This window comes from Schistocerca cancellata, chromosome 2 (assembly GCF_023864275.1).
Source record: "Schistocerca cancellata isolate TAMUIC-IGC-003103 chromosome 2, iqSchCanc2.1, whole genome shotgun sequence".
Lineage (NCBI taxonomy): Eukaryota > Metazoa > Arthropoda > Insecta > Orthoptera > Acrididae > Schistocerca > Schistocerca cancellata.
This window is the reverse complement of record NC_064627.1, coordinates 234,418,548-234,444,655: the sequence shown is the minus strand read 5'-3', so window position 1 is coordinate 234,444,655 and position 26,108 is coordinate 234,418,548. Positions and strand designations below refer to the sequence as shown.

Sequence of the window (26,108 nt, the reverse complement as noted above, 5' to 3'; positions counted from 1 at the left end):
CCATGCATATTAATGACTTTCCAGGAAATATCATGGATGGAAACAAAATTGTGTTTGGTGAAAACAACAATATAATAATCATGGATAAGATACCAAAGCTAATGCTGTATGAAGCTGATTACATGCTAAAATATGTACACAAATACTCAAAGGAGAATAAAGTAACACTTAAAATAAAAAAGAGAAACAGTGTGACTTTCTACATGAACAAAAATAATAACAATATTAAATTAAATTTAAATAGTGACTCAGTAAGTTGCATTAAGTAACAGAAAATTTTTGGGAATAGCTATAGACAACCTACTGAAGGAGTGAAAACATACAATATAGATAGCAAAAAGCATTCCACCTCATGCTATGCTCTAAGGATAGTGTGTAGTAGTAACTGCCTTAAAGTAACTTACTGTGCATATGTTCAGTCAGTCATTAGATATGCTATGTTTCTGGGCTTAATATGAAGTAGTAAATAATAGAAGCAGAGGAGCAGAAAAGAAAGAGAAGTGGCTTTTTTATAGTCACTACTTTTCTAGTACTATAAAAATAAAAGTAAAAGAATAATCTAGAAGTTATCTGCATAATTGACCAAGTGAACAGATTAGCACTTATCACCGAGACCAGCACAGAACCTTTGGTTATTAAAGTTCAAGTTCAGAATTTATTTGAGAACTGGTGAAGGCTTATATAACCATTACATTTAGAACTTAATTGAAGTATTTTGTAAATAAAATTAAATACTGATCGAATATCAATACATTTGGATCAAAGGAGACTACTCACCAAAAAGCAGAAGTGTTGAGTTGTCCACAGGTGCACACAAAAAGAAAGAAAACTTAAAAGCTTACCCGCACACACATGCAACTCTGTCTCTACATAGCACCAGCTGGATGCATAATACCAGTGCTGAATTTTGGTCGGTGAACTAGGTTGGGGTGGAGTTTGTGTCAGGTGGGGTGTATAGAATGAGAGAGAAGCAGGAGGCAGGGACAAGAATTGGTGTGAGTGGCTTGTGGCTCAGAGGGAGGCAGCTGGAGGGAGCGGTGGCTGGTGCATGGTTGTCAGAGCCTTCAGGAAGCTGTGCTCACCGAAGGTGATGTTGGGACATGAGTTGGAAGAGGGTGACAAGACAGGAAAAGGGAAAATTGTTGGGTGGAGAGTGTGGGGACATTGGATCATCAGGAATTGAGACAAGAATGATTATGGAAGCGAAGAATGTGTTGCAAGGATAACACCCAACTGTATTGTTTAGAGAAGCTAGTAATGGAGGGAAGGAGCCAAATGGCCCTGGTTGTGCCAGCAGGTAGTTAACTTTGTTCTTGACAAAAGTTTGGCAGTGACCACTCATCCTGGTTGGTGGCACGCTGACATAAAAAGCTGTGCAGTGTTTGCAGCTGAGTTTATCTTTTACATGGATGCTTTCACACATGGCCCAGCCTCTGATGGGGTAGGATAAGTCTGTGAGAGGACTGGAGTAGGAAGCACTGGCTGGGTGGATTGGACAGATCTTGCACATTGGTCTTCTGCAGGCGTATGATTCCTGTGGCAAGGGTTTGGAAGTGGGAGTGCCATAGGAATGGACTACCATGTTGTGTAGGTTGGGTGAGTGATAGAATACTTCTCTAGAAAGAGTGGAAAGGATAGTGGGTAGAACATCCTGCATTACATGGCGTGATGAGAGATAATCAAAGTCTTGATGAAGAAAATATGATCCAGTTGTTCTAGTTCTGGGAAATACTGAGTGATGATGGGGCACTCCCTGTAGCTGGTTCTTGGGGTGGTGGAATGATTAGGGGTGTGTGAGGATATGGCATGGGAAATCTTTTTACAGGCTAGGTTTGGTGGATAGTGCCTGTCTGTAAAGGCCTTCATGAGACCTTCAGTATACTGGGCAAGGAAGTTCTTATCTCTGCAGATACATTTTCCACATTTGGCAAGCTGTATGGGAGGGATTTTTTGGTGCGGAAGGAATGGCAGCTGTCAAAATTCAGGTACTGTTGCTGGTTAGTGGGTTTTATGTGGACAGAGATGTGGATGGAGCTGTCAGAGAGGTGGAGATCAGTGTCTATGAAGGTGGCACATTGTCTTGAGGATGACCACATGAAGTAAATGGAAGAAAAGGTGTTGAGGTTGTGAAAGAATGAGGATAGGAAGGTTTCCTCTAGGTGACCTGTAAACAGGTTGGCATAGGAGGGTGCCATCTGGGTGCCCATTGCTGTGCCATGGATTTGTTTGTATACATTCCCTTCAAATAAAAAGTATTTGTGTGTCAGGACATAGTTAGTAAGGTGTGTAAAGAGTGAGGTATAGGGTTTGGAGACTGAAGGACATTGGGAGATGTAATATTCAATAGTGGCAAGGCCATGGGCATGAGGGATGATGGTGTATTGGGAGGTGGCATCTGCTATGGTGCCCAAGGGCACCAGCCACATCACGCATGACAGCTGTAATGTGCAAGTCATGGAAAGGAATGCTCATGCAGTCTGTAGCAGCCATGTGGGATTTTCAAGTATACCCCCGGATTTCTAGGAGGTGCATGAGGAGCTGTGGACCCCTATGTACCTTGCCAGGCAACAGCAAGAGATCACTAACAACATTAGAAGACCACATCTACATCCAGTCATGAGTTACTAGGTGGTAACATGCCTCTTCCTGGAGAACAGCTATTTAAGGAAACCCAGGGACCACTACAGACAGTTACTGTCAATGAGACGTGGATGATTCATTTGCCAGCTGTTTGCAGTCCTTCAATTAAGCTCTAGTTGATGTGCCATTGGTGAAAATGGTGTAACACCAAAAAGCAGGCTTCTGCATTGGAAAACAGCTCTTTGAATGTTGGTCATTTCAGTTCTTAGTTCTGGCTCCAGGGAGTTATTAGTTGGAGACAAATCCACAGAACTGTATTTGGTTGGAACCACACAAGAGGCAGAGTTAATTTGTAATTATAAATTGTGATGAACAGAGTTTTTTATTATTTTATTAAGGGCAATAAAGAAGCCATTGCACTCTTTCTGGGACTCTCTTTCAATTCAGGATAATGAACAGATTTTGTAACATCGACACCAAAAAATTCCACACATACAGTCTGGCCACCCTTGGACAATATATTGTCAGTGATGAGAACTCCCTTGCCCAGTATGCCGAATGTCTCATGAAGGGTTTCACAGACAGGCATTACCCCCTAAACCTAGTCTGTTTCTGTGCCATATCCTACGCACCCGTCATCCTCCCACCACTCCCCAGAATCAGCTATAAAGGAGAGCTCCCTCTTTGCCCAATATTACCCTGGTGTGGAACAAATAAACCATATCTTCATCAGGACTTTGGTTTTCTCTCCTCATACCCACCCAACATACACAACATTGTAATCCATAATTATGCCACTCCCACTCCCAAACCTTGGCACAGGGATCATATCCCTGTGAAAGACCAAGGTTCAAGACCTGTCATATCCACCCATCCAGCACTTCCTCTCATAGGCTTATCCTACTCCACGAGAGACTGGGCCATCAGTGAAAGCAGCCATGTCAAATATAAACTAAGCTGCAAACACTGCACAGCTTTTTATGTCAGTATGACTACCAACCAGCTATCCACCAGGATGAATGCTCACTGACAAGCTGTTGTCAAGAACAAAGTTGACCTCCCAGTGCCACAACTTGCAGCTGAGTATAACATGCTCAATTCCAATGACTGCTTCACTTCCTGGGCTATCCTCCATCACCAGCTTCTCTGAACTATGTAGATGGAAATTATCCTCACAACACAACCTTTGCTTCCAGATTTTCCTGGACTCATATCCCTGCACCGCCTTCAATGTGCACTGCTCCCCACTGGCTCTGACAATGCACATCACATGCCTAGCCTGTGTACCTGCCACCACTTCCACCTCCAGTCCTAACTGGCAAACTGGCTGCCTCCCTCTGAGACACTAGACACCAACCTCTGACCCCTCTCCCCACCTCCCACCTATCTCTCCCCTTAACCACCCTACCCAACACAACCCTCACTCCAAACTAGTCCACCTGGCAAAACACACACACCCAACCAGTCCCATGTAGGGGCACAGATGTGTGTATGTGTGCACATGTGGGTGTGTACACACATGTGCATGTGCATGTGCATGTATGTGTGTGAGCACATGTAATTGCGTGGGGGGGGGGGGGGGGGCATGCATGTGTGGGTGGGTGTGAGGGTGGTTAGGCGGATGGGTGGGTTGGTGGATGGGGGACTGGGTTGGCGGGTGGGTGGGTGTGGGTGTTTACTGTGTATATCTGTACTCTAGCTCAAAAAAAGATTTCTCCAAAAGTTAGCCTATTTTCTTTCTTTTTTGTGTGTGCCCATTGACAACTCAACAATTGAAGGATTTTACATTATTGTATTTCAGTTTTTATGTTTACTGATATTTAATTTATTTTCATTAATTTTTCATCTCCATTTATGTACTTTTTGATAAATATACTAGTACTGTTGCACAAAGCTGAAAAAGAATATTAATCTGTAAATATACTACCCCATCATGTTATGTAAGATGTATGGAATGTTCTGCTGCCATCAGTTTTTCCTAGATACTAGAAGATACTCACTACATGCAGTGTCAGGGCTAGAAATGGATTATTTATTATAATTATCTTGCCTCTCATGACACTAAAGGAGATATATATCATTCAAATGTTTGTATCACACGCACTTCAGGGAAATAGAATGAGTCAAAGTAAACATTAAGAGATGCAATTTGTAGAAACTTAATATATATTCTATATTAACAATAAATTATACAGCTTAATACAATTTGTACTTACTTGAGCTAAAGGTAACTTATTACATTAGCAGAAAAGCTGTTACTTTAAAGAAAACTGAAGCACCTTCAGTTAAACATTGGTTGCTTAATACTCACTTCAGTACATTAGTATTTTTCAAAGAAATTTGATACCTATAAATGTAACAACAGAGACCTTTCTCCAAATCACTACTACTTACAGCTTTACAATTCCTTGAATCTAGTGACAAGATAATTTACAGTAAGAAAGAAAGAGTTATGTTTTTAATTTAATTTTGAAATGGTTGGGAATTTTAATTTTTTGCTTTATGTTAAATCAGGAAATGCTGAATACCTTGGTATCAGAGAACATAAAGCCACTCTGTACACTAGACAAGGAGGTGAAGTCAATAAGAAACTTATTTTTGTTGTTTTGTGTTGTTATTCTGCAAATCATGGATCAACAGAAAAAGATTTTTGTTATCAGCAACAAATACCATTAAGGAGTAAATGCACTGGGAAGTGAATATCCTTAGGCACACCTGTACAAGATATATGGTTATCTATGAGGAGTGTACAATAAGTAATGCAGCACTCTTTTCTCAGCCAGTTTCAGTTGAAAATATGCAGAATTTGTTATGGGATATCATGGAATATTCCTGCTTCAGCTCCTATGGTGTCATGAAGTTCCAGTAGGATGTGGCACTGTGCATAGCCTTCAAAATAGCATCTGTAACAGGTGCATTTCAAGCAGAGACTTATCATTGAGTTTCTTTTGGCTGAAAACCAGAGCACCACAGATATTCATAGGTGCTTGCAGAATGTCTATAGAGACCTGACAGTGAACAAAATCATGGTAAGTTGTTGAGTGAGTCCTGTAATCATTGCAACAAGGTTGTGCAAATCTGTCTGATCTTCCATTTGCCAGCTGGCCACACAATGCTATGCTGCCCTCAGGAGACTGAAGAAAAGGCTTGTTTGTTACCACAAAAATACAAATGAACTTCTCCTTTTCCATGACAACACAAGGCCTCACAAATGTCTGTGCACCCAAGAGCAGCTCAAAAAATTTCATTGGTCTGTTCGGACATCCTCCCTACAGCCTATCTGTCGCACAGTTCTGCTTGCATCTGTTTGGCCCAATGAAGGATGCACTCTGTGGGGAACAATGCGTGGATGATGGGGAGGTTATTGATGCAGCAAGACATTGGCTTTGACCTCAACCAGCAAGCACTATCATGTGGGCATACAGGCCCTCCCAGCAAGGTGACATAAGACCATCACACTGAATGGAGAGTATGCTGAAAAATAGGGTTTTGTAGCCAAAAGAGTGGGCAATAATATGGTGTATTGTAATCCTGAATAAAACCAATCTACTTTCAGAAAAATTGTGTTGCATTACTTTCTGAATGCACTTCATATTTCTCACAATATTCTTAGTGCTCGCTTCAGATGAATCAATTATTCTTATCCTTAAGGTGATTTCCCCACAAGATAGTTCTACAAAACAATAAGGGGATGGTAATATGTTAAATAAACCAACTCTTTTGTCTTTAAGGAAACACAATGAGAGAGAAAAACATCCTGAACGGAGGTCCTTCATCATAATAAGGTTTAAAGAATACAATGCAGTTTAGTGAGAGTGACTATCAAAAGCTTTCATTACAGTAGAAATACTTAAAGTATGTGGCATTTGTGGACATGCAGCATAATGGATTAAATATTATGTGAACATCAGAAATTACAATATGGGGAAACTCCATCAGCAGTAACGCAAAAAAAAAATCTTTTCTTAGTGCAGAAAAGGACTATTTGAACCATTCCTACTACAGAATAAACTCAGTCTTGCATAAATGCTTTTCAGATGATTCTAGAAAGTGGTTACATGTGACTGATTTTGTTCTTTATTAGTAATGATCCAAATATTGACATCCCCATTTACGTATCTATAAACTTCTCAAAAGTAGTTTTGCATCATCATATCTCTCTTTTTTTCCTTAGTAATCTTTTGATCTTAGAATGCTGTTACATACAATTACCCGTGTGATGGCTATAAAAGTAAACCTGCATTCTCTATGTGCTTCAGCAGAGAGTGCAGCATCCCCATACATAAAGGTGACAATGTGGCTTGTGTACATTGTCTGTCTACACGCACTGCAGGGCCAGTGCTTGCTTAGACCATTTGCCCATTGTCCTTTTATACAAAGATGTACTTTCTGCAGAAAATGTTACTCATAGACTAAGGTTTCCTGCAGAAAGCTCTCTGACCTAAGATGATCAATTAATAAAATGTCTGACAAAGAGTCTAAAAGATATTATGAGCAAGAAGAGCATCCAAAAGGTCTATTTAATGCATGACAAATTTTATAGTGTAAATAATTATACAACTACATAAAGTTTATGCTTGATGTACTGTGGATAGTTACATGAATGAGTGGTTGTGAATAAGCACATAACAACAGTATCTTATGGTATTAACACCATAATATGTAAGAACGGAGAAACATTTGTTATAATGCTCCTTATCATATTTTTTCATTATTCATTTCGAATTATGAAGCATTAGCTATATTTTAAGATTTCTTGGTAAGATGCTGCCTTGTTTTATTTTGCGAGTACACACTGTGCATAATTTAGTCAGATGGGAAAAAATTAAAATCAGTCAATGTGGTACTACTCAACAGTCACTACATACAGTGTTATATGCACACCAGATGTTTTGGTGTCATCACTGCAGTGGCACATCAGTCACTATACTTGTGATCGGTCAACAGCATACACTCTGCAGGCTCCACACAGTGAAAAATTGAGCAGATGCACTGATTTCCATTGCAGTTTCCCCAAAAATATTTATAAGCCTTTCTTGAATGTGAGTTTGTGTTTCACTTTTAGCATTTATCAATTCTGTCTCGGCCCTTCATATGATACATATGTCAGTGCTGGTAATTTTCTCAAACATTACTCTGCTGCCACCCACCACAAATTTGTTTGTTATTACAGTACTGTACAAGGTAAAAATTACTTATACATATAAAACTCTGAAAGAAATAATTATTTGCCAAACTTATTTGTATGGGGTGTTATCAAGTCTTTGTATCAAACATCTAGGGATGATATATTACATCATGGGGAACAACTTTCTTTAGAGACAAAATTTTGCTGATGCTTCCTGGTGACACTAGGCATCTTTGGTATTAGCTATGCCCCAGACAGGCAGCACAGCATAGGGACCCTGCTTCATGTGCATGGCTTGTGAGTTGCCCATAATCCAGTTGTCTGCTCCACATGAAAGATGTCTTTCTCCATTTAGAGACTTTCATTCCTTAGGTTATCTTGTTGAAAATCACTCTATCAGTTTACAAGGTAGGTAATATGCAGCTCACCTGGTTAGTAGACACCACTATTTTGGTGAAATCTCATCAACCCAGGGCTGGCAAATACTAAAGGAGACTTAGCATTGCTCAAAAGCATCAACAAATATTTTGACACTAATGAAAGTTGTACCCAATGATGTGATTTGTCACCCTTAGATGTTTGATGCAAAGACTTTGCAACACCCAGTATAATGAATATGATGTTTCTCTCTGCCCCCGAATCATATGCCTTGCTATTGTGAGTTGGTTCATGTTCCTCAACAATGCAGATAGCCATGCTATGCTAGAGTGGTAGGTGTATACAGGTCAGACTAACATATGGTTTGTGCAGAGAGGTTGCAGCTTAGTCAGTAGTTACAGGGATAAAAGTCTTTGACAATATAATGCAATAGGATAGATAAAAAAAAATCTACTCACCAAGTGGTGCTAGGAGAACGCACATATAAAAAAAGGTTTCAGGTATGCAAGTTGCAGAACCAGTGGCTCCTTCTTTCAGCAGAAGGGTTGAAGAGGACGGAAGAGGGGTGAAGGAAAAGAACTGGAGAGGTTTAGGAAAAGGGGTTACTGTTGTTATGGTCTTCAGTCTGAAGACAGGTTTGTTGCAGATTTCCATGCTATTCTTTCCTGGTCAAGCTTCTTCATCTTGGAATTACTACTGCAACTTACATCTCTCTGAATCTGCTTACTGTATTCATCTTTTGGTCTCCCTCTGTGATCTCAGGAAAAGGAGCGGAGTTCAAAAATTGATTTTTGATGGATCCAGTTACATTATTTTGTCAGGAATCAATTATTTAGGGGTAATAGCCTGGATTACAGATTGATCTGGCTTTGCAATATTAGCCCCAGTAGTGTCTTGCTTGTGGGTGCTGAGGACAGGTAAAAGCAGGGGGAAACTACAGCTATTAAAACATCCTGTTCTGATTAAGTAAGTAAAATAGTCCCCCATTGTGATCTCCAGGTGGGGAGCACTCAGGAGATGTTGTCATCAGAAAAAATTAATCTATTATCTATGGGTCAATAAATGTTAGACACCTTAAACTTATTGATAGTTTAAAGAATTTGAAAAGAGAAATGGATTGGTTGAAGGGATGTAGTGAGAATTAGTGAAATGTGGTGCTAGGAAGAACAGGATTTCAGGTCAAGTAAGTAGCCTACAGAGGTATCAACATGAAATCAAATAATGATAATGGAATACCGTAGTTACCAGGGATAAAATACAAGGAGTGAAAGGCTATCTATGACCCGTGTATAAACCAGACTGAATTACAAGAGTTGATGGATATGAAAGGGAGGCAGCTATTGTGAAAAGAGTGAGATAGGGTAGCCTGTGCTGCACATTATTCAATCTGTACGATGTCCAACCAGTAAAGAAAACCAAAGAGATACCTGGAAAGGAATTAAAATTCAGCGAGAATAAAAACCTTTAAGATTTACCAATGAAATTGTAATTCAGTCAGAGATGTCAGGATCAAATGATTAGTTGAATGGTATGGGTGGTGTCTTCAGAAGAGGTTGTGAGATGAACATTAACATAAGTAAAACAAGGCTAACAGAGTGTAGCTTTATTAAATTGGGTAAATGGAAATGCCATGTGACAAGGGCCTCCAGTCAGGTAGACCATTCGCCTGGTGCAAGCCTGTCGAGTTGACACCACTTTGGCAACTTGTGTATTGATGGGGATGAAATGATGATGATAAGGACAACACAACACCCAGTCCCTGAGCAGAGAAAATCTCCGACCCAGCCAAGAATCAAACCTCCGTTAGGTATGACATTCCATCATGCTGACCAATCACCAACCAGAGGTGGATAAAATGAGAAAAACTGCTTATAAATATCATTTCTCAGACTTACACTTGCATAAAAATGTCCTGTCTGTTCATAACTAATTTATTATTCTTTGCATAAAAATGTCCTGTCTGTTCATAACTAATTTATTATTCTTTGCTTTATTTCTCAAGGCATGTAGAGGAGACAAAACATCTGTTGCTGCTGGAACAATTAACATTCAAGCAGATTCCTCTGAATCAAATGTGTTTTCAGTTCCTGAGGAAGCAGATATTTTAGTGTTCTACAGCACATATGAAGGTTTGTAAAATTTTAATTCTGCTAGAGATGTTAAATTATTGTAGTACATGAAATCATAACAACAACATAGAATTAATCAATTTTCAAAAATGTAATGTAAGTGGATAGATAAAAAATCTGCTTACCAAGCAATGGTGGGAGAACACGCTTATAAAAATATTGAAGTTTGCAACCTTTTTGACCCAATGGCTCCTTCTTTTGGCTGAAGGGGAAGGAAGAGGGGTTCAGGAAAAGGACTGGTGAGGCTTAGGAGAAGGGGTAGAATTTGGAAATGTCACCCAGAAACCCAGATTGGGGGAGTCTTTGCTTTCATCCCATCTGGTAAGTCTCCCCTGTTCTGGGATTCTGAGTGACCTTTCTGAACTCTTCCCCTTTTCCTAAACCTCATCAGTCCTTTTCCATCACCCTCTTTCCCCTTCTTCCAGAGGAAGGAGCCACTAGGCATGAAAGCTTGAAAACTTTAATACTGTGTCTTTTCCAGCTACTGCCTGGTGAGTAGATTTTTTTGTCTATCCTATTACACCATAATGCAGCTGGACAGCATACTGTCAAAAATTTGATTATTCTTATTGTTCTATTAGGTTATAACTACGTAAAAGAGTTTATTGTAATATGACTCACAATATGACATTGGATCTCATTTTGCTTAAATCATATTAAATCATAGGGTATATCTGCAGGGACTAAATAGGAAGGAGTTTACAAGGACTAATAGGAAGTATCAGAGAAATGAAGATGTGGAAAGTTTCTATATATTTTAAAGAAGAATGAAAGATTAAAGTCTAAAATGCCATTGATAAAGTGGTCATTCAAGATAAAGGGAACTAACTCAACTGTAACCAATCATGGTCATAAAAGAAGTCATCCTGATATTAGTTCACATTAAATTCTTTAGGATAACCACAGTTAACTTAAATCAGTATGGCTGGATGAAATATAACCATTTCTCATCCAATGAATATGAACTAAAAATTTGAATACGTAGAATAAGTTCCTCAAAATCCCATGTTAAGTGAATGAGATACAAAATGAAAAGAATGATAGGACACAACATACACAACTTAGGCGAATCCCATGTTAAGTGAATGAGATACAAAATGAAAAGAATGATAGGACACAACATACACAACTTAGGTGATTATTCACCATAAAAATTCAGTGTTGCAAAGTCATGGATCACCTACTCTCAGTGATAGAATTGGAGTGATAGATGTTAGTGAAGGTCATTGTGTAAATTTACCAAACTGAGCACATAATAAATCTCATAGGTTTTCATGTACACCAGTCTCCTTCTGATGGTTATTAGGCTATGTAAAGAGTTAATAATAATTTATCACAACACTTTTGATGTTCATTTTTATTTCATTTACATTTATATCTTTAGACACATGAAGATCAGCAACTCACATAGGCCCTTAGTAACCTACTGAATTTTAACAAGTACAATGCAGATAATTAACATATTCATTCACTCATTGATTGCTAGAGCACCAACTACCATTCCGCAGTGGTAACACTGGTTCCCATCCGACCACTAACATTAAATACTGTCGGGCTGGGCTAGCACTAGGATGGGTGACCATCCGGTTTGCCAAGTGCTATTGGCAAGCGGGGTGCTCTCAGCCCTTGTGAGGAAAACTGAGGAGCTACTTGATTGAGAAGTAATGGCTGCAGTCTCATAAACTGACATATAGCTGGGTGAGCAGTGTGCCGACCACGTGGCCCGCCATATCCGCATCCAGTGACGCATGTGAGCTGAGGATGACATGGCAGCCGGTCAGTACTGTTGGGCCTTCATGGCCTGTTTGTGCAGAGTTTAGTTTTATTGAATGCTAGATGATGACTCATTAACTGAATGAACAAACTGAATAACACACTGACTAATATTATGTTATGGAAAACAATATTTATGATAAAAATTAAACAAATGATAAAAATTAAACAAATATTCATTATTTCCATGTACTGATTACATACTTATGTAATGATCATTAATTACAGAAATACAATTTATAGTCTCTGTGTTTAACAGTACAGTGACCATTACCCCAGAAGTTGTCTTGAAAACTCTTATGTGAAAGTCTTTTGTACATTTATTTCTCTCTGAAAGTCGTTTTCTAAGTTTAATATATTAATTTCATAGTGCAAAAATTCGAATATAATTTTAATGACAACACTTCTAAGAATCAAGTGTGTTTTAGAATTTCAACTTGCAATGCAATTTAAATATTTCATATCTTGATAATAATTCAAAATGCAAGTTTAACAATGGATAAAGAGGAATATTTAGCACTAGTCCTTGGATTCAACTTGTGACTTAGGAAACATGCAACAAAAGTCATAAACAACATAGCAACTATAACATGACATTAGTGGCAATATTTTTCAAGTAGACTAAGTCATAGATCAGTCCATCACAACTAGTAGGTTTTTTTTTTTTTGTTTTTTTTTCCCACATTTGTTGTTATCACCAACTCATAGCCAAACTGTAACAGGCCAGTGGAACCTAGACCTTGGGCTAAGCTACAGATCAGTCTGTCACCACAACCACATTGTTGTTTCCTGTACGTCCCCAACCCCCCCCCCTCCCCCCCCCGCACCCCCCCCCCCCCCCACACACACACACACACATTTCATGGTTTCACAAAATCACAACCTAACCTAGAACTCAGGCTATACTACAGATCAGTCACAGGTCAAATCCAAGGACTAGTGCCAAATGTTCCTCTTTATCCCTTGTTAAACTTGCTGATTGAGTTATTACTGAGATATGAAATATTTAAATTGCACTGCAGTTTGAGATTTTAATGCACACTCAGTTTTTAGAACCATTGACATTAGAATTCTATTTGACTTTTTGCATTAATTAAATTAATATGTTAAACTTAGAAAGTGACTTTCAGAGATAAATAAATGCGCAAAAGTAGTCTTGTCATGAGAGTATTTAAGAGAAGTGCTAGAGTAATGTTCATTGTACTGTTAAACACAGAGACTATAAATTGTATTTCTGTAATTTTTTTGCTTGGATATTCATGGGTTTCACCAACTAACAAACAAACTGTGAAAATATCGACCATAAGGTGATCTGACACAAGCCATTAATATTACATCACTGGTCAAAGCTGACCACAAGTACTGAATATTTGTCTTGAACCTCAACAAGATTTAAAGTGCATTGCAACTACTCTCTCATCTAAGCTTTCTGATGATTTATAAACACTTAAGAGGTACTTACTCTTTATAAATATGCATTCTGTAGCAGTTAAGATGGCTGTTCAGCCTCATGCAGAAGTTGTGTTCATTATCAAAGTATATTGAGTAATATTTGTGTTTAAATTGGTCCACAATGCTTTAGTGTGGGATGTTTGCACATTGAAAATGTAGTTGTAACTGCAGTCTGCTAAATAACCTTTATTCACTTTGCTAATTGTAAGAACATAAATAGAATATTTTAACATTGTGTTACTATACAACTAGAGGTATCAAAGATAGTATTCCATTGTTTATTCTTTAAATTATGAGGTTTACATGCAACAACTAAGTGTACAAATGTTTAGTGAAGAACATGATACACAGAATCAGTTATTGCACTGCTCAGTGCCTTACTGGATTCAGGTTTTAAATATCTGATCAGCACTCTAAAATGTTATAACAGCCTCCTAGAATTCCATACATATTCCACTATGGATGGAATTCTATCAGTTTGGCCCACATAGATGTTACAAATTTCTTACTTAGAATGAAGTCATGTTTGTTGTCATGTTCAGAATGGCCAAAGCTCTTAAAGTTTCTGTTTTTTTATTAACCATTTCATACATTTTGTGCTACATATTGTACAGTCTTTTTTATAATAATTACTTTATCTCTTTTGTATCTTCTTTTATAATCTTTTGTAATAACCATTTTTTACATTACAGACAATATATTCTGTTTAAAACATCTAAATATGTGTTATGCTTCAATTATGTATTTCATTCAGTTGAATGTTTATCTCCATAATATCTGCTGTTTGGGTTGAGCATTACTAACCGTAATTTTTAACCACTTTGCAGAGTGAAAATCTCATTCTGGAAACATCCCCCAGGCTGTGTCAAAGCCATGTCTCCATAGTATCCTTTCTTCCAGGAGAGCTAGTTCTGCAAGTTTTGCAGGAGAGCTTCTGTGAAGTTTGGAAGGTAGGAGATGAGGTACTGGCAGAAGTAAAGCTGTGAGCATGGGTCATGAGTCTCGGTCCGGCACACAGCTTTAATCTGCCAGGAGGTTTCATATCAGCACACACTCCACTGCAGAGTGAAAATCTCATTCTGGAAACATTCCCCAGCTATGTCTCTGCAATATCCTTTCTTCCAGGAATGCTAGTTCTGCAAGTTTCGCAGGAGAGCTTCTGTGAAGTTTAGAGGCTAGGAGATGAGGTACTGGTGGAAGTAAAGCTGTGAGGACAGGTCATGAGTCATACTTGGGTAGCTCAATTGGTAGAGCACTTGCCCTCGAAAGGCAAAGGTCCCGAGTTTTAATCTGCCAGGAAGTTTCAGGTGTAAGAATGTTGACTCACAGACAGGATTTGTTAAAATTCAAATATAGTTGAATAAATGCTATAACTGAAGACAAAGTGAGTGGGGAAATGCTAACTGGTCATTATGTCTGTGGTGACTATGTTCTTGATGTATACACAATTAAACCAGCACAATCAGTCCAAGTGGATTTGGTGACATTATCAGATATGCTGCCAGTTTATCATGAGAGATTTAGTCATCAGCACAAACAACACATGAAAATTGTCAAGAAGCAGATGAACAACAATGTGGGTTGGAGCAAAGAAGAATTCTGTTATGGATGTATACTGGGAAAAATTCATTGAATGCCATTAAGTAATCTAACAATTTGACCAATTACTGCCAGTGAACAAATTCATGCCAATGTAAATGGACTTATGTCTATAAAATTTCTTGGAAAAGCTAGTTACTATGTAAATTTTAAAAATGAATTTAGCAAATTTTGTAAAGTTTTGTTACTAAAGCAGAAGAATGAAGCTTATCCTGACACAGTTTTTAAATGGAACTAAGACAAATTGTCATGTTATCAAATAGTTCAGGTGTGTCACATGAGAGGGGGAGGGGGTTGAGGAGGGGGAGGGGGAGGGGGAGGGGAAGGGGAGAGTTCGATTATAAGAAAAAAGTCTCATAAGTACAGGAAAACAGAGGCATAGAGCACAGCCACCCTGCACACCACACGAAAACTATGTTGCTGTGGTTACTATATCGTGGAGGGTGCACATTCTTTGTTGAACCATAGTAAAATCCCAAAATAACTGTGGGCAGAAGCAAGCATACTAGTAGATAACTTTTGAATCACAGTAGGAAGTACTCTGCTGCAAACAAAACTTCTTATAAACTGCAGTATGGACAGGGATGGTTTTGAGAACATTTCCATATGCAAGTGACTTCACATTTGGCATCTCCTTCCCCCTCCCTTCTCCCCTTTTCCATCATACACTCACCCATGTGAGGTTTTGCTAGTATTTGTTATGTTACATACAATGTATACAAATCTTGCAGTTATGGGCTCCTGGTGATCCTTTCAGCTTGGTGCCCCAAGCATTCAGTACTAATGGTAGTATCTTGTGTATAAAAATCTTACAACTGTAGCACCTTTAGAGCCCCTCTTAGCTTCATGCCATAAGCATCAATGTGTATCACTTGGGTCTTAAACCAGCCTTGGATATGGATGAGCATTAGGCAACCTGTATCACGTGAGAATCTTTGGAACTGATTGTTATGAACATGAGAACAAGAATTTTCATTCAAAGTTTGATGACAAGGCTGTGCTTGAACATCTGGCTGGATAAGTAAATGACAGAGACAGCTTTAGGGTCTGGGTTTCATCTCAAAGGAAGATTGTACTAAGTCACAATTAAAATTCAAGGTTAAAATTGTATACAGGAGTCCATGATATGCAGGAGGCAGCTACACGGGTAGCAGGGACTGTGTGGCCTGGAATGGGTGTTTCTTTTTAGGTTAGAGGGTCTCAGGAAAACACAAAAAGAGCTTCACTCACTAAGGGTGCTGGCTGAATACAGGAAGAATGTAGATACAGGAACTATCGATATAACAGTTGTAAATTCTCATAGCTGTGTTGCGAAAGCAACAGAGCTCCAAGTGCTAATAGAAAGCACTGAAGCTCAAATTGTTATAGACACTGAAAACTGACTACAACCAGAGATGAGCTCAGCCAAAAATTTTGTGAGGAACCTAATGGTGTTCCAAAAGGATAGGCTAAGCACAGTTGGCAGTGGTGTGTTTGTTGCTGTTAGTAGTAGTTTATCTTGTCGCGAAAAGAAAACTTGAGTTTGATTTCAAACACGTACCCGACTCGTACAATTACAGTTGGTAGTGACTTTAATTTACCCTTAATATGTTGGCAAAAATATGTTTAATTCTGGAGGTATGCATAGAACATCATCTGAAAATTATTTCAAGCAGTTAGTTTATGAGCCCATGCAAATAGTAAACGGTTGTGAAAAGACAATTGACCTCTTAGCAACATATAATCCTGAGTTAATAACGAGCATCAAAATGGATACAGGGATTAGTGAACACAGGATTGTCATAGCAAGATAGAATGCTGTAACACCCAAATCCTCCAAAAATAAACAAAAAATATACCTTTTCAATAAATGAGATAAAAATTCATTTCATGCTTTCCTGAGACACATTCTCCACTCCTTTCAAATTAACAATGTAAGTGTAGACCAGATGTGGCTTGAATTCAAAGAAATGGTATCAGCAGCAACTTAGAGATTTATATCAAAGAATTATCAAACAACAGGTCTGATCCCCCATGGTACACAAAATGGGAACAAAACACTGTTGCAGAAACAATGAAAAAACCATGCCAAATTTAAATAGATGCAAAATGTCCAAGATTGGTGATCCTTTACAGAATCTCAAAATTTAGAGTGGACTTCAATGCAAAATGCTTATAATAATTTCCATAACAAAACTTTGTCTCAAAACCTGGTAGAAAATCCAAAGAGATGCTGGTCATTTGTGAAGTATGCTAGTGGCAAGACACAGTCAATGCCTTCTCTGCATGATAGCAATGGAGACACTGTTGAGGACATTGCTGCCATAGCAGAGTTACTAAACACAGCCTTCCAAAAGTCCTTCACCAAAGAAGATGAAATAAATATGCCATAATTTGAATCATGAACAGCTGCCAACATGAGTAACATAGAAGTAGATATTCACATAATAAAAGCAAGTCTTCTGGTCCAGACTGTATACCAATTAGGTTCCTTTCAGAGTATGCTGATGCAGTAGCTCCAGCCAAAGGCTGACTGTACCAATCCACTAAGGGGACAGATGCACCTCTCTTTGTATCTTCTACAGCTGTTTAACTTGAAGTACGGTTTCGATGGCATCCCTGAAACAAGTGTACTAGTCACTGTGTCTCCCGCAAGTGTCTTCCTACTTAACGAAACATAAACCAGAAAGGATTGAATATACAACCATTCGCTCGATGTACGATTTGTACCCAAAGACTTGAAAGCTGCACAGGTCACACCAATATTCAAGGAAGTTAGTAGGAGTAATCCACTAAATTATAGGCCCATATCATTAACATCAATATGCCTCAGGATTCTGGAACATATACTGTGTTCGAACATTATAAATTACCTTGAAGAAAATGGCCTCTTGACATACAGTCAACGTGGATTTAAACGTCATTCTTATGAAACATATCTAGCTCTTTACTCACATGAAGTGTTGAGTGTTATTGACAAGGGATTTTGGACTGATTCCGCATTTCTGGATTTCCAGAAAGCTTTTCACACTGTATCACTCAAGCAGCTTGTAATGAAATTGCATGCTTATGGAATATCATCTCAGTTGTGTGACTGGATTCGTGATTTCCTGTCTGAGAGTTCACAGTTCATAGTAATTGATGGAAAGTATCAAGTAAATCAGAAGTGATTCCCCAAGGTAGTGTTATAGGCCCTTTGCTGTTCCTTACCTATATAAACGATTTGGGAGACAATCCAAACAGCCATCTTAGGTTGTTTGCAGATGATGCTGTCATTTATTGACTAATAGACTCATCAGAAGATCAAAACAAATTGCAAAATGATTTAGAAAAGCTATCTATATGCTGCAAAAATTGGCAATTGATCCTAAATAATGAGAAGTATGAAGTCATCCACATGAGTGATAGTAGGAATCCGTTAAACTTCGGTACTTCAGTAACCCAATAAATCTATGAAATCTAAAGGCTGTAAATTAAACTAAATACCTAGGAACTACCATTACAAACAACTTAAATTGGAAGGAACACATAGAAAATGTCGTGCGGAAGCCTAATCAAAGAATGTGTTTTATTGGCAGGACACTTAGAAAATGTAACAGATCCACTAAGGAGACTGCCTAAACTATGCTTGTCCATCCTCTTTTAGAATACTGCCACATGGCCTACTGTAACTTCATATGCTTTCATTTGCCTGCTTGGAGTATTCATAACGTTTAGAACTGCTAACTGCTTCAAACGGGAGGATTTGGTCCCATCGTTTTTCAGACTCTTGCGGGCTTGGGAGAATACGGTACCATTTTTCTGACCACGGGAGGATTCGGGGCTGCACCCACATGGAGTGGCTGGGACATAACGCACCACACCGCTCCACGGCCAAAGGCTGACTGTACCAATCCACTAAGGGGACAGATGCACCTCTCTTTGTATCTTCTACAGCTGTTTAACTTGAAGTACGGTTTCGATGGCATCCCTGAAACAAGTGTACTAGTCACTGCATCTCCCACAAGTGTCTTCCTACTTAACAAAACATAAACCAGAAAGGATTGATGGAGTACATAAAAAAAATTCAAAGAAGGGCAGCATGTTTTGTATTATTGCAAAATAGGGGAGAGAGTTTCACTGAAATGATACACGATTTGGGGTAGACACCATTAAAACAAAGGCATTTTTCATTGCAGTAGAATCTTCTCATGAAATTCCAATCACCAAATTTCTCCTCTGAGTGTGAAAGTATTTTGTTGACACCATGATAAAATAAGGGAAATCAGAGCTTGTACAGAAAGATAAAGGTGTTCCATTGGACGGAGGAACATGGATGTATTTGTTACACTATTTCCAGAAATTTCCTGTAATATTTTGTTTGATGTTTTTCCCATTTGTTCCTTCGCTAACTCACGAGCAATATTGGTGTAGTAAGAATTGAAGTGGTTAGCAATTAATTTTGGATCAGTGATCTTGCTGCCCGCCTGTGACAATACAATATTTTTGTGTGTTTCCACCTTTCCAGTAAGTCTCTGTACCGTATTCCACATTGTCTTAGCTTTGTTTGATGATTCCATAATAAGTTTGTCATTTTCCCTTAATTTTGCTTCCCTTATTACACGATTCAGAGTTAACTTGTATTTTTTGAAGTGGTGAGCAAATTCTGGGCTGCTATCTGTTTTTGATAGTGCAAAAAGTTCCCTTTTTCTTCTACATGATACTTTGATCCCTGATGTAATCCAAGTTTTGGGTTTGCTGGGGCCTTTACAAATTATTTTCTTTTTTGAAAATGCAATTTCGAAACAATGTCTGTAAATTTCCATGAAATTATCCAGCTTTTCATCTGTGTTGTAACTGTTGTAGATTTTATTCCACAAGTGGGTACTTAGCATATGTTTGAAGTGCTCAATATTTTGCATGCTGAATTTTCTCTTGTAGATAACACTTCCATTCCTAGACAAATCAACACTTCCGCATACGGCAAGTAGCTGTGCATTGTGGTCACTGTAGCCGGTATTAAAGTTTTCTGAGGTGTGCATGTCAGTGTTTACAAAGATTGGATCAATAAGTGTAGCACTAGTTTTTGTTACATGTGTAGGGGAGTTTATTTTAGTGCACAGGTTATATTCTTGAATAATATTAAGGAATTTTTCTCTTTGGTGGCTGTGTGTTAAGAGGTCAATATTAAAATCGCCACACAGAACTATAGTTTTGCAAGTATTTTTAAGTTTCCCTAGTGCAAGGTCAAGTTTTTTAAAGAAAATGTTTAAATTGCTGTTGGGTGATCTGTAAACACACATTATTAAAGTTTTTCCTGATGTTATTTCAATAGCTGAGGCTTCAAAGTGTTTTTTGCTTCCTAAGTGATGTATACAGTCTATTATCTTATAGTTTATGTTTTCTTTTACATAAATGCAGCTTCCTCCAAGCTTTGATATTGATCTGCAAAAGTAGTTTGCCAGAGTGAAACCGGTTATGTTTGAATACTGTAAATGGTCCTTCTCTAGCCAGTGCTCACAAAAACATAAAACTGATACCTCCTTCCACTCATTCCTAAGAAGTACATTTATTTCATCAAGTTTGTTTGGTAGAGACTGTACATTTTGGTGAACGACTTTTAAAGTGTATGTATAAGTTTGTTCTGTAACACATTCCCCTGTGGCACCCTCAGCTACTCTAAAAAACCTCTACCTGTCCCTTGGAGTGTGTTTCTTCCCAACCATTTATCTAATGTGTTTTGGCCCATTTTTGTGCTATTTGTTCTTTCCTTGGGTTTCATACTTCCTTGTGAGTCAATTTGGACCCCTTTAACAAGAAAGATGTAAATAATTATCATCAAATTTCCTTACTGACATCTTTATCCAAAATATCTGAAAAAGTAATATACTAAAGAATAATTCCACATTTAAGTAGAAACAATTTACTTGGCATAACACAGTTTGGATTCTAGATGGGATGCTCAACTGAGTATGCTATTCATACATTCACTCATCATCTAATATAAACCTTAAATGACAAACTATCACCAGCTGGTATTTTTTGTGATCTTTCCAACACATTTGATTGTGTTGTCTTGTTCCCCTTTTAGAAGAACTTAAGTGTATGGATTTTATGGCTATATAAATAATTTTTATGAATCATACTTAATGAACAGAATGCAAAAAGTGCACTGGATTATCCAAATAGTGTTGGAAGGAGAGAAAACTTTACAGACTGTGAAAAAATAACAAATGGGATCTCACAAGTTTCAGTTTTGTGTACACTCTATGTGAATGACTGAACATTCATCAGTCAAAGTCAGTACTTTTTGCAGATGATATTAGTGTTATAATAAATCCCATTAGAGTGAAAGCAATGGAAGAGACTTAATGATATTTTTCAGGGAATTATTAAGTGGTTCTCTTACAATGGACTCTTCCTAAATTTTGAAAAAAACACACTGTATTCTGTCCTGTGCAATAAATATTGCTAGTAACAATCAATGTAGCACATGAATGGTAAACAGAGCAGCATGCTCTAAAATTGTGGGTTTACACCTAGTTGAACACTTGAACTGAAAGAGGCATTTTGCTGAGCTACACAAACCACAGAGGTCAGCTACTTTTCTTTTCATGAAATTGGTAGTCTTGGAAACAAATTAATCAATCTCCTAACATATTTTGAATTTTTCCATTCATTATTGCATTATGGAAAAATTTTCTGCAGTATCTCATCACTTAGAAAGAAACTATTGATTACACAAAAACAAGCAGTAAGGATCACCCATGGTTATCTTGTAGGTATCTCTTCAAGGAGTTAGGAATTTCAACTGCTCCATCACAACATGTATACCCACTGAGAAATACAGTGATGTCCATACCTGGAACACTTGAGGAAAAATGCCATTTATTACCTATTATCAAAATTGTCAGCGACTCAGAAAAGAGTTCAATATATGGCAGACTATGTTTTGATAATTTGCTCAGTTTTAAATCTAACCTAAAATAATTCCACCTGGGCAGCTTCTTTCTATAGACAATATGTATTAAAAAAGTAGTCTTTAAATGTAGCTGCATAAATAGGACTGAAAAACATGTTCATTAATGTAAAAACTAGTCATGTCTACATATCCTGTAAACTGGCTAATTCCACATCATTTTGATAAATGAACAGTTCAAATGATTTATGAAATATTTAACTAACTAACTGCCATTTCCCTAATGGGTACCATTATCCACTATTTGTCCTCCAATTTCAGTGAAAGACAGCATGTTGAACTTGTTGATTAATGGGATGGGTTGTCATATCCTGAATTCTTTTGGGTTCATGCCCCTCCTGTAGAGGCCAGCTGTACCTACTGCTGACACACCATTCATAGTCAAGTGCATGAGTGGTAATATACCCTCTACATCCCTCAAAAGAGACAGTATTCAAGGTAGAGGATAGTATTTTAGGCATCTTTGGTATCTGCATGTATCCCTTGGTACTCCTCTCAACATAACAATTCACAGTAGCTTCCAATTACTGTACAGCAATCAGGGAAATGTTCATCTGCTTATGAATAGTTCTATTTCATCCCTTGCCCAAGAATAACATTCACATTGTGGCTGCATTGTGACTGTGCAATGTTTTACTGAATAGTATACTGATAACTTAAACCCCCACTTTCTGATTCTCTTTTAATTTTTGGATCTGTTATGCTACAACAAAGATTACAAGTTCCCTTTAAGAAGCTACTTGGAACTTAGACATTCACACGTTTGTTTTTTTAAGGGGTATGATCACTAACAAACTAAAGTAACAAACTCAAAAATAGTGGAAATTTATGACAAATGCAGACAGCATACAGTGTTGTTTGAATGTAGCATGATTTGACACTTTTAGTATATGCAGAACACACCCAGCAGCTAGCTTCATAAGAGCTATATTTAAATGATAGGTATACACTTTGAAACACTTTCTAGGGATAAACACAATGACAAATCAAAAAAATGAAAATATTGCACTGGTTACTGGTACATAAATACCTACACCGTAATTAAGGAGCAATGATTTCTTGCACCACACATTGCTGCTGATATTTGTAGAATATGCAACTGTAGCTCATAACCTTTAATTTTCTATGAAAATCTTAAGTTATGCACGACACACATAAATGTTATAAAATTGCCAAAAAATATAACTTTATTCACACAGATACGCACTGGAATTAGGGGCAATGATTGTGTGAAATTAGATATCTGTGCCAAATTTGCAAAGTGCATGTGTAGATTACAAATGATGCTATAATACTAACAAGATAAATTTTATGGCACACACATTTGTAAATAAATGATATATATGAAACACACACACAAGTCTTGACACCATCAGTATGAAAATCACATGTACATTTTATGTAAAATAGTAGGATCTAGATTTTTGATGTGAATTTATCTGACATACATGATCTCATTTCTACACAAAGAAAATATCAGAAGTTGGCTTGTTATGTACATGAATTTCAAAAGCACATATTTTGCACTTAGTAAATAATTTAGGTTTAAGGTTCATTCTTTCTTGTGTGTTTGTCAGTGACTCAGCACTTCTACTATTCCATAAGTTGTATCCTTTACTCCTAATTTATTTACATTCTACCAGAACTTTCCTAACCAGATTTTGCACTAGGTGGTTTTGTGACAGATTCTATGTTAGCTTGTGCCACATCCAGTGATGGTGAGTAGACTGTCTTCCTGCAAATGTCCATCTTCCTTTCTGACACTACTAGCTGTATTGTCACCTCAGTGTGCAGTTTGACATATGCCTCATTGCTACCAAATTGGCACACTACAAGGTGGTCATTACAGGCCCCCACACCAGCAACTGCCACAGTCACTTCATTTATCACTTTGGGGCATTGCACAGATGAGGAATTTAGATCCATATCACCCTTATTGATTGGTCAGTGGTGCAGAAATTGAGATGATGATCTGTGCATGTGCAGCCTGTACACAGAAGCTTGTATGCAGAACATGATTGTCACCATACTATCACTCGCCATGGCTGAACCCACAAGATCCATGGGTGTGAGTCCACATAGTTTGAGCAGACACCTTCTTGAGCTCTATGTGGTTCCTGATGATGGATGCCTTAACTAGTTTTCTATACAGCATCCACAATAACCACTGCTCTGGCAACTATTTTCACTATTGAGACCAGTGACATGTACACATAAATACACGTATTTAGTAATTCACATATCTACTTATGCTGAGAGCTGTTAATATTATGAGAATATATAAAGCACAGATTTGAGTATAGAAAACATATTTTCTCTGGGTAGTGAATGTTACTAATCATCCTGTGAATTGCTAATTACTTTTACCAGAATTTGCAAGTTGAAATTGTTCAGTTTTGCCTATGAAACAGAAACAAACACTATTGGCAACCAGTCTCATTATAATCTGTGTTATGAAGAATAAAATGAGTGCTTTCAACTTATGAGCAATATAAAGACTATACATTAACAGTTCAAAAATGCAGTTTTATGCATTTGTGTAATAGTTGAGAGTTTTTGTACTTCCCTTAATTTTATAAAGTGTGTGTAGAAATTTATGTAAGGCTACATCAAAGATAAACACTATTTTGTTTCTGTTTACAGGTAGGGTGGCATATCGTGATACTGAGGAGGGATCTTGGTTCATCCAAGAGCTGTGTAGTGAACTAAACAAAAATGGTGAAAGATACGATCTGCTGACAATGCTAACACATGTTAACTTCAATGTGGCTGCCAGAAGAGTGAGGTTAAGTGGAATACGTGAAAGGAAGCAAATGCCAGTGATTCAGAGTTCTCTAACAAGAAAGTTTTATTTATCTGAGAAACCACAATTTAATGAAACAGGTATCAGAAGCAAATTAGATGAAATGCATGATCTTCTACTAGATCTTCATACAAAAAAAGAGAAGGAGCCTTCACCGAGAAGAACTGTTAAAAAAACTGTAGTTGATAAAGACTGGGAAACCCCACTCCCTGCACCTATGAGCACATATTCTGTGGTGCCTGAAGATAAAGTAATGCTACAATTAAAAACTTACTTAGACATGTTTTTAAATTATGAAGGAAACTTATTGTCTGAAGATGCAATAGATACAGGAAATATAATATTAAGCCATTTATCTATGTGGAATAAAATGGATAACATTAAGCGGAAGTTTTTGTATGAACAAGTTATAAAATTTTTTGTCAAATTTGGTAGAAAATGGCAGTATTTTCATGTTCTAAATATAAGTGACTCACAAATTGCAAACATTCAAGGAAAATCAAAGCAGCTGTCAGGTTCTTCACAGTCTGTTAATTCTGACAAAAAGTAACAGTAAGAACTCTACTTTTAAAAAAAATCCATTTACATTTTATATGGAAATATGAAATGTAAACTGATGAGAAAGTTCCTAATAATGAATCAAATGATGATTGTTGTGTATTATAATATATTTCCAAACATTCTTTTAATCTAGATATTTACTACAATTTACAGAAGATTAATTCTGCAACTGAAAGCAATATTTTACTTTGCTTCAGTGTACTTTTCACAATCAGTATCAATAAGAAATGTTACAAACACTTTTTATACATTTTCAGTTGTGAACTAGATTTTGACAAGACAATAACATGTGAAAGTTGATTGTTTTTCTCATAAATTCAATAAACTCCTTTGTCAAATTTAATAACTTACTAGTTACATATTTGTAATAGATAAAGTTGTCCCATAACTGTAAAATAAAGACTGTAACTGATATTCTGTGAAAAATGATTTAACTACACTGGTTTTGAACAGTCACCAAGGTATAGAATATTTTTCTGTTATTTTTACCGTATTCAGTTACTCAACTGCTAATGGTGCAGGTTAAAGAAACAGAACAGAGACTGAAATGAAAGTGAATTTCTCAAAGTTACAAGAACTAGTAATTCAGAAAAACCTTTATTAGAAAAGCAGTCTCATTGTACTGAAATAAGACTGAGTATCAGATTTTTGGAATAGAGTTTCTGAAGAATACATCATTATCCACTGGTAGATATTTAAGATATATTGATGAACTGATTTTAGTCATGAGATAAGAGCATTGTCTCCCTGCGAGCTTCAGCACTCAAG

General features: G+C 37.3%; 1 protein-coding gene across 1 annotated transcript in view; it reads left to right on the top strand.

Annotated features, from left to right (window-relative positions):
- Window positions 1-25,396, top strand: part of LOC126161562 (caspase-1-like) — a 135,816-nt gene extending 110,420 nt beyond the window's left edge. The window contains exons 5-6 of the mRNA XM_049917502.1: window positions 10,089-10,215; window positions 24,620-25,396. Coding sequence (XP_049773459.1) covers window positions 10,089-10,215; window positions 24,620-25,329 — 837 coding nt within the window. The 3' untranslated portion in view covers window positions 25,330-25,396. The remainder of the gene's footprint in view (window positions 1-10,088; window positions 10,216-24,619) is intronic.
- The last annotated feature ends 712 nt before the right edge of the window (window positions 25,397-26,108 follow it).